At 36.8% G+C, this 9,775-nt stretch overlaps 1 protein-coding gene across 1 annotated transcript; it reads right to left on the bottom strand.

Moving 5' to 3' along the window:
• Positions 1-1,122: 1,122 nt before the first annotated feature.
• fam3a (FAM3 metabolism regulating signaling molecule A) lies at positions 1,123-9,747 on the bottom strand. Its single transcript, XM_042491756.1, has 10 exons — positions 9,465-9,747; positions 8,533-8,564; positions 8,313-8,420; positions 7,591-7,614; positions 7,352-7,475; positions 6,929-6,987; positions 6,773-6,823; positions 6,576-6,660; positions 4,612-4,738; positions 1,123-2,364 (listed from the first exon to the last, which is right to left on the bottom strand). Exons 2-10 carry the CDS (start codon positions 8,543-8,545, stop codon positions 2,266-2,268), a joined length of 690 nt encoding a protein of 229 aa, XP_042347690.1. The 5' UTR covers positions 8,546-8,564; positions 9,465-9,747; the 3' UTR covers positions 1,123-2,265.
• Positions 9,748-9,775: the final 28 nt, after the last annotated feature.

Here is a 9,775-nt window from a genome sequence, read left to right as displayed (position 1 = left end):
CAAGATAAAACTTAAGTAATTAAAAATAAGCCCACAAGATCAGCTTTACTTACTTTGCAGATTTACATCAATAATACAAAAATTAAAAGAGTAATACATGATAATGTATCATTATAGATTATGCTCCCCAGCAGCATGTGAAGTAATTAAAATCATCCCTTTGTTTACCCCCCTGACCAACCATGTGTGATGGACACATTAATGGATCACTAATCATAATCCAATAATATAATTTATAGATTTCTAAGTTGGTTTTTTTTTTTGTTTTTTTTTTTTTACAATATAGTGTCGCTACTTTTACTTTAAAAAATTAAGTACTTTTTCACCACTGATTGCTTCTGTGGTTCTATTTTAAAGATCAGGTAAATAAATTATTATATTTATCTAGATACTGTTCATGTCAAATTTAAAAAGGTGTAAAAAAAAGTGCAATATTACTCTGATATGCAGATAAGTAAAAGTGTAAAGAAGCATAACATAAATACTGAAGTAAATTGCAGGTTGCTCAGAATTTTTCCTTAGTACAGTACTGGTATAAAGGTAGGCCTACTTTTTTAAATGATGTATATGTGAGACGTGGAGGCTCTCCATTTAATAGCTACCTCTATTTCCTTTTTTTTTGTTGTTTTTATTACCCTTAAATTCTAAGAGTGAAATAGATTGCACCTTATCTTGTAACAGCGGCAATAGGACAGGTTTTAAAAATGGCCACATATCCCACAGTCCATAAGAACACTGAACTCGTTCGTAAATACAAACCCGAAATCACGATTTTTCTAACAGCACTTGAAGGCCCCATAATATATCTCAATGGAACAATGCAATTGATCGTGTTTTTATTACATTATTACGTTACAGCCAGTAAATTCAAGGTGCAACAAGATTCTGTGCTTTTACTAAATTGACCGTCGAAGCTGAAATGTTCCACATTCAGACCGCAGTGGTTATCACCACCATACGCTCTGTGAAGCTGCTGCCTTGAGCAGAATGAACCGAGTAACCCCAGTGAGGCTTGACTTTTGTCGCCCTCTGGTGAATTTCTTCAAGTATGCCAGTTGACTCAAAACCCCTCAAGACTCACAAGAGAAAGAGAAAAAAAACAACAAAAAACCCCCCCACAAGAAATATTTAGAGTTTTATTCATCAGTATTGTTGTCACAATATAAAGACAGACTGTGATGCGTTGTAGAAAAGTCTTTACACTTAGAGGTAACATAATTCAGACAATCGCAGCTTAAGTGGACTTCTAACCGCACGTGTAATATAATGGGTTTATTTCTAAACATTTCCTTCATTGTTAGACTTGGTGGATACATTTAACATAAAAAATGACATACGCAACCACACATTTAGGTTGAATCGATAAACAAAGCGCTCGGTTTAAAGATGCTCGCAGGCCTGAGACAACATAAAAACTATGGGTGCCGTTAAGATGAACCCACACTATGTATCTGGTTTCTAATAAAGTATTAAAATAAATAGTTTTACCAGAGGAAAATAAACTAGGCCAAACTCGACTGAAGAAATCTGTAAACATGTGGCAAACAATAACTGCAGTGCATCAAGTTCTATGGAAACAATGGCAGCTAACACTAGGCATAACAATATCACTGAAATATGTATCACAGGATGAAAATATATTAACCAATTTAAATATAAAATCTCCCTACACGCCTGTTGCTTTGTAGGACATTTAAACTACTAGTATACCTCTGATGTATTTTTCTTATGCTGACATGGATTAGGTTTTCAAATGCCTAAGTGTAAAACCAGTTAGGTGCGTCTTTTGCTTGCAGAACATCAAATATCGTGCACAGAATATTGACACCCTACAGACAGGCTTGCAGAGAGGAAATATGCCCATTTCCTACAATGGCTTTGGAAGACCTACTCCAGCTGCATTCATTCACATGTCGCTCTTACACTTTGGTTATCAAGCATTTGGCCTCTCAAGTTTCCCATAACCTGACACATACATTTTCCTCATTTCTACATTACTTCAACTCAAAAGTGGCTCACAAAGTTTAATGCACAAATCCACTATAACAAGTTCCAGCAATATTAAATATATCAAGTCCCCAGACAATCTTTGCAGTTGACTCATGTCTCTGCCACAAGAGGGGGGATAACATGCTGTTTCTGAACAAGATCTTGGATGGTTTCAGTCACTCAGCAGCTCCCTGGCTTTTCTGTAAACAGTCATTTGGATCCACTGCTGCCAATCCAGGTGTTACTGTACTGTAGCCGAGAGAGTATGAGGCAGAGCTATCCTTCCAGGGGAGGTCGCAGAGGAATACAGCCATCCATCTCCAGAGACTCGGGCCAACCTTCATACTTGTTGCTGCTCTTACTGTTCTTCATACGCTAATGGAAACAACCGCAAGCAAAACAGAACTGATGTCAACAAAACACTCCGAGATGGGCTTCAACAAACAAGTTTTCACAAAAGCCTGTTTTCAACTGCATTAGCAAACAAATGTAAACATCACAAATGTGTACAATGTATAAGGTACAAGGACAGAAGCATTGCCATTCATCATCAGTGTAACACATTACTGCTATCACATTAGATTTGTCTGTAACACAGTGATTCAACTTTAAGTCACATTACACTTTCTCATCAATTATTTCGTACAGGTTCTTCAGTTTTCGGTGCAATAGGCAGATTAAAAAAAACAACCCAAAAAACCTCAAAAAAGATTTGGAAAAACTGCTCCCCGTGAGATATATCTGCTGCTTTAGTGATAAAAAACATCAAATAAACTGTACTAATCTGCTATAAAGCCACGGTTTGGTGAAAGTGACTTGAGTGAGTGCATTTGGACCATTAAAGGCACTTATGCTATTTAAAGTGTTTTGTTTTCCTTTTAAAGAAATACTTCGACCACAAATTTACCATTTGTACATCAATTAGTCATGCCGTGAAGACATATTGGTTTACTGATTGATAGGGGATCACTTTAACAACAGCAAAACTGTATCAAGACATCTATTTACAAACTCCCACACAACTCCTGCAGTAAAACCCGAGAGTCTTTTATCCAAGTGCATGCTCAGCAGTGCTGCCAGATTGTAAATGTTAGACTATCATGCCAGAGACCCAAAACTTTCATATTTTGAGAAAAAATATCATACCCGAGTCACAATCACAAGAACGAATGCGTTAAATTCCTAACTTTAGTAAACAATTTTTTTTGACACATCTCCAAATCTACCCATACCCACTTCTTCACTGAGAAGCTTTTTCTCAGTCTTCACTGCTCTGTTCTAGGCTGTTCTTTGGCCTACATCAAACACGATTGGCGGTAAGGAGATCATGTGAGAAGTGATGCGTAAACACAGATGTAGGAGCCAGGAAATGAGTTAAAATTAGACATGTAAACTAAACTAAGAGCTTATTATAAGTGTCACAATGGTCAAATTATCGTATATTACGGCAATTTTGGAATTATTGATCGTACGACATACAGAGGGCAAAGTTATTGTACAAATACGATGATTAGCGTACATCTGGCAACAATGATGCTCAGTACTTCCCAAACACATGCATTTTCACTAAACTATTACTGTTTAAGACTGAAAGTGCCACTTAACTATGTTCTCTTCAAAGCCAGAGTCTACTATTAAGTTTTTTTTGGCAAAAATGCATGTGTCTGGGAAGTACTGAGCATACAACTGGATGAGTGGGACTTATATTGATAAACTGTCACATAACTCGTGCAGTACAACATGTGTTCGTTGTTAAATGTTGTCTGAATTAATCATAAATTAATATGTTTGTCATTTCCATGTTTTCTTAAAGGTAACACAGCATGACTAACTGATTTACAAATGGTAATTGTGTGGATGTCATATTCCATTAAATCTGCCACCATCACTGTGTCTCTTCTAAGATTAAGGCCTATTGTGAGGCATTTCCTATTTGTATTAGGCAGTATCACATCTTCTATATTGTTTTGCATTTAGATGTAGTTTTATTTTGAGCTTACTGCCAGTGCCGTCTACATTCTCCTATTGCACCTTTTTTTGTGCTGATATGTGGGAATATGCAAGGTTTTATTTTTATAATTTTATTTTTATCATGGAGGTTGTACATATTCTAGGGTTCAAGTTAAGTACATAATCATTTCACATATAAATTACATTATGAATACATAATGATGTAAACATCATTCAGATGAATGTACCAATCCTTTTAGCAACAAAGGGAATTTGCAAGGTTTAATGTTATATTGTAAACTGACAATTACATGGCAATGCATCTCAGGCAATGCTGCAGAGTAACACAAAAATAATTAAACAACTAGTGTCTATTGCAGTACTTTATCTACAGTATACACTACCAGTAATATTAAAAGACTTTCTCTTGTGTTATTGCTACATGGGTATATCCCTTCCTTATTCTATTACATATCAGTAATCCACTCTATCATGATACCATTGTAACTGTGTGCAGCAAATCTTGCTAGTATTGTCTGGTGAATCTTTTGCATTGTAGGAGGATTTATTTTCTGGTATTTGTAAGCAGTTAACTGCAGGGAGATCTGTGTCAGGTCAAAGGAGCTGATGATCTCTACCCTTAGCTTTTGATGAGCATAAATACTAACGTACCTGCTCAAATGGGCTCTTGTTCTCAATACCCTTGGCTCCGACAAACACCCAGCTGTCTCTAAAGGCCAGCTCCTTCACTGCCGTGCTTCCGAGCTCCTCAAACAGCCTTCGAGACTCATCGTTCAACCTGTCAGCCAGAAATGAAGATAAAATAGCAGGTTAATGTTCATTAAGTGGGTTTGCTGTTCTTCTAAACAAGAGAATTACAGGTTAAATGTTAAAGTTTACCGAAATTAAATGAGGATCATTACAATTTCTAAGTAGGCTCCTACTGGGATTTAACAAGGTCTCACAATGAAACTTTCTGGTTCAACTCTGAAATTTAATCACTGGTATGTTTTTAAGCCATAAGGCTTTTGAGGGTAATGGAGGGATTTGCAATCATGCTATTTTTTTTTAAGTCATCAAGTGCTCATCAACACACTAACTAGCCAAAATGTCATAAATGTAATATTAAAAATAAATCTTTATTCTTGACACCACAAAAGCATGTCATTACGTACAGGGCATTTTATCCTCGGATTAAAATTCTCGACTGGCCAGCTCACTGCAGTTACAACTGGAGCTTTTGCTCTTTAACAGTGTTTAACTTCAAAGATGTCCCAAATGCAAATTTGCACTGATTTCTGCAGCACTTTGTTAAGCAAGTGACTCCTCATGTTATTAACTGTTGGCTGGAGTACCTAATCTAAGTTATGGCAAATAGTCTTCTAGGCTTTTAAGGTCCAGTGTGCAGCATTTAGTGGCATTTAGCATAGAAGTTGAAGATTGCAGCAAAGTGAAACTTCTCTCATGTGCCAAGCATGTCAGAGAACTATGGTGGCTGACGAGGAATAAAGCCAATAGCCCTGTCTAGAGTTAGTGTTTAGTTTTTCCATCCTGAGCTAGTGTATTAACAAATTTTTGGATTCCTGTGGAGGTAGATCAGGCCCCCAGGAAGTGCACCAGGTTTTGAAGTCAATTTTCATAGTGGCCATGCAGTGAAATTACAGCTTCTGAGCCCGTTACGTGACACCTTTGGATCCAAAAAGACATTTTTCCACAGACTACCATGGGAAAAGAGACGCCTGTAAATCAGAGGATAATTTTTTGAGCATCACAGCCCTCCGTTAAATGACTTGATTCACTATCAGGATTTGATCCATTCAGTCCGATAACATTTTTAAAGTCTGGAAGAACGACAAGATTTAACAATTTGATCTCCATTTCAGTTAGCAGAGTGCTGAGCCGGAAGTAGCTAGCTCGGCTGGCTGAAGTCTCTAGTGCGCCTGCTCCGTGGGCCAAATGAAGCAGAAGCTGCGCCAATCATCTGGGTACTTTTATCCACAGCAGTTAAACTTTTTTGGCTTAATGCACCATTTAGCAGCTGTCATAGGAATGACTGGGATCCCACCTCCAAATCCATATCAAGCTCTCTTTATACATCCGTGAAGACGACCTGCTCCGTCTGTAGATGTATACGGCTCGTTCTAATGTAACGGACATACAATGACTCTTGTTTTCAGGTGATTATTAATGAATGAAAACATAGTTATGAATATTTTATACAATTTCTGACGATAACCCTAAATCCTTCAGACTGGACCTTCAATGCTATATTTTAATATTGCGTGAGATTTTAATGACATTTGAATGAATTAATGTATTGATTCTTATATAAGTGGAGTGTATAATGTTACATTTGATTGAAAAGATGAACTAACAGCCATCAGTTATTGGTTTAAAAGACCGGTTGGAAATTGATCCTACTAATGCTAAGCTGTGAAAGTATGTGCTATTTGAATGCTATTCTCTGTCACAGTACCACATAAATATTTCACTCTACAAACTGTTTTTCAAGTTAGAGCATGAACTATTCTTTAGCTTCAGCTGACAATTTCTCTGTGAAAATCGCTTAGAGGTGCATCTAGGGGGAAAAGAAAGGGGTGCTGGACTGAAACTGACAGCACGTCATGGATTCTTACTTTGTAGCTGCATCATCAAAGGAAGCCACAAACACAAGTGTTCCTTCATGGAGCGGCCGGAGAAACTTCAACAGGTCCGAAATATCTGAGAACGAACATCAAATGAGCCTTGAACTGTGCTTTATAGCTTGTTATTGCCAAACCATATGTACCATATGTGAAATATGCACTATACATTAGAGTCTGGTTTTTATTACCTCCTGCCCATGTATCAAAAGTTTTTGTGTCCAAGAGCTCTCCTGTCACCCCTGGAGCAAAAACACATCAGCCAAAAGTTAAAATAACACAATTAACAGGAGCTTAAAATATTAATGCAACAAAGCCGGTTAAAATGTGAATGAGAACACTCTTACCATTCACCAAAGCTATGTTTAGTCCTCTGCCAACATTGTTCTTCACACTGCTAACTAACCTGTTAGAGAGAAACACAAACTGTTGAGACATGAGCTGAAGCCACTTCTCTGCCTAGCACAAATGCATCAATCTACATACTTATACACGCTGCCTGGAACTTGAGATACAATAACAATAAAATGTAATAAGAGCCAAGACTTGAGACAAAAACAAAGAAATGGGGGACAGACAGACTGAAAGAATACTTGCATTCAGCTCCCCAGACAGGCTTGGAGGCCTCGTTATGACAGCACAGAGGAAAAAAAGAACAGAGTGTAAAACAAAACTAAACAAAAAAGACAGACAGACAGACAGACAGACAGACAGAAGGGGAGACACAGACATAGATGAACAGGAAGATACTGGTAAGCACTGAATCTCACATCTTGTCCTCCAAGCAGATTTTGGGCCCGATGACATTGGCAGCACCAGACACCAGGCGGAAAGCTAAATGTTTAGGAGGACAGGGCGCTGAAAGTCCGCACTTGTACCTTCGAGGGCGTGGCTCTGTTCAAATATATGATATGTTAGTCAGCGGTGATAACAAAGATGATAAATACACAAAATTATCATGATTAAACTTGACAGCAAGACTAATTATATCATTTTTGTTTCTACTTACCAGGTGTTGGTTCCTCACTTGCACCTGAAAAACACACAGTTGTCACACTCAGTTCATTAGAAAGGCTTTGTTTGATCACATTATATACAAGACCTTCATCAAACATACTTCACACATTACATTAGCATTTATAATTTGTCTAATCACAATTATTTTTTTCTTTATAATGTCAGAGAAACAGAAAATGCTTGTCACTGTTTGCCTGAGCCCATGGTGATGTCTTCCACTTACTTTTTTTTGCACAACAAACAGTACAAAACTCCAATATATTCAACTTTCAATTATTTAAAACAGAGCAACTCCCAAAATCCTCACATTTGGCAGCAAGAACCAGTGAATTCTCGCCATTTTTGTTGATATATTCTTCTCAACTAGGGTGCATCTAAAGATTATTTTCATTGCCATTTAATCAGTCAGTTATTTTCTTGATAAACTGATAAGATGTTTGGTTGATAAAATGTAACAAAATGGTTAATAAGAAATAATAAAACAAATTGATTCACAACCCAGACATATTCAATCTACTGTGACAGAGGAGTAAAAAAGATCAAAAAAATAAAATAACCTTTAAAAAGCTGAAATCAGATCATTTTTCCTTAAAAAAAACCCAACTCAAACCTATTAATCTGTCAACACATTAGTTGACGATTAATCTAATAGTTAACAACGAATCGATTAACTGCAACAGCCCTATTCTCAACTAATTCATTGACTTCTCTTACCGCTGAAGAAATGGCGCACAGATGAACCACTCTCCCCTCCGAATAAAGTGTGTGCCAGCAGCCAGGTGAGTCCCACCAGCAGGAGCACAGCCAAAGCTCTGAGAGGACCTGTCAATAGAAACCCGACATACCAGTTCAAACGAGACACAAGATCCGATTAATACTGCACAAACCAGTTCCCATTAAAGTGGAATAAAATGCAGTAAAAGTTTTAACCAACCTGTCAATCTCATGGTTCACTGTCTTACAGACCTGGACAGAGATTAAAAGAAAAAAGAAAAAAAAGTAGCTCCGTGAGGGTGGTTTGGATTTCAGGCAAGTTTGCAAAGTGTAGTAACATTTTTACATTTTTTTTTGTTAAACACTTAGATAAACAAAATATCTACACTGCATGCCAAGATAAATGTATGACTTTTAAGACTGTTTTAATGCCAATCAGAATACATTTTTTAGAGCAATTTTACTTAAATTAATAAATAATTAAATGTAACAAATTAAGAAAAAATGTCCCTATTACTTTGAGATTTCACAAGGCAGCGTAAAAAACACAATATATTAAACCCTTCTTCCCACGTCTTAGCATTTTTAAGACTTTTCAAAGACTGATACAACAAACTTTAAATACAAATCAAGGCATTTTCACGCTGAATGAATTCAATGTTTCCAAAGACTTTTTAAGGAACTGCGAAAACCCTGCATAATTCATTGTCCATTGAAAGGACAAAATACAGTAAAGGATAAATAAACAAATATAGAGTCAGATAAATATCAAAGCATCATAAAAAAAAGCATTATAAAGGCGATTACACAGTTTTATTTTCTTTCTAAGTTTTTGTTTAGTATGTAACTTTAAAGAGTTTATCAAACAGGAAAAGAATAGATACTCTTTTATCAGAACTGTTGTTCTTGTAAAAATATAAATCTACCTTTTTCAAAGCATTAGCAAGGTCGTTTCATTGAGCTCGGGGTGACATCTTTAACAGAAAGCTTGCAGTTTTTACAGTAGCTATGCAAGATGGCTTTGCAGAGGTGACGTTAGAGGGGAAAACATGAACACAAACCAACGCAAAGACAACGCAACAAATGATAACTCTTTGGAAAACACAACTAACCACTTGTATGAACTTAAATAAAAGACTAAACAGATCTTACCTCTTATGCGCAAGCTTCAGGAGAGTTGTGCCTTTTCTTTTCACCTTTGCTGGTCTGTAATGAACGGTTACGAGGAGCTGTTGCTCTTGCCACTCGGGACTTTGACTATTTCTTGCGCTGTTTCCTCATTGAGGCTCCGCTGCTATAATTCAGCATGTAGATGAGGAGACAGCCTGAAGTCAATATGCTCAGTCGACCATTTACTTTAGTCTTATTTCTTAGCTTCTAATAAGCATGTAAAAAAATTATGGATGGTTTATTCCATCTGTCTTCCGGATATATTGCCACCCCCCAGTCCGTGCACACTGAGT

The sequence above is a fragment of the Plectropomus leopardus genome, chromosome 8 (assembly GCF_008729295.1).
Source record: "Plectropomus leopardus isolate mb chromosome 8, YSFRI_Pleo_2.0, whole genome shotgun sequence".
In the NCBI taxonomy this organism is placed as follows: Eukaryota; Metazoa; Chordata; class Actinopteri; order Perciformes; family Serranidae; genus Plectropomus; species Plectropomus leopardus.
Note: the sequence above shows the minus strand (reverse complement) of the source record. Positions and strands in the feature narration are given on the sequence as shown.

Bases quoted from the DNA above. Each gene is read 5' to 3' on its own strand.
- fam3a (XM_042491756.1), bottom strand. The intron at 6,824-6,928 runs GTAAGAGTGTTC...TTTTTGCTCCAG, and splicing joins AAACATAGCTTTGGTGAATG to GGGTGACAGGAGAGCTCTTG. The intron at 6,661-6,772 runs GTAATAAAAACC...GTTCGTTCTCAG, and splicing joins TTTTGATACATGGGCAGGAG to ATATTTCGGACCTGTTGAAG.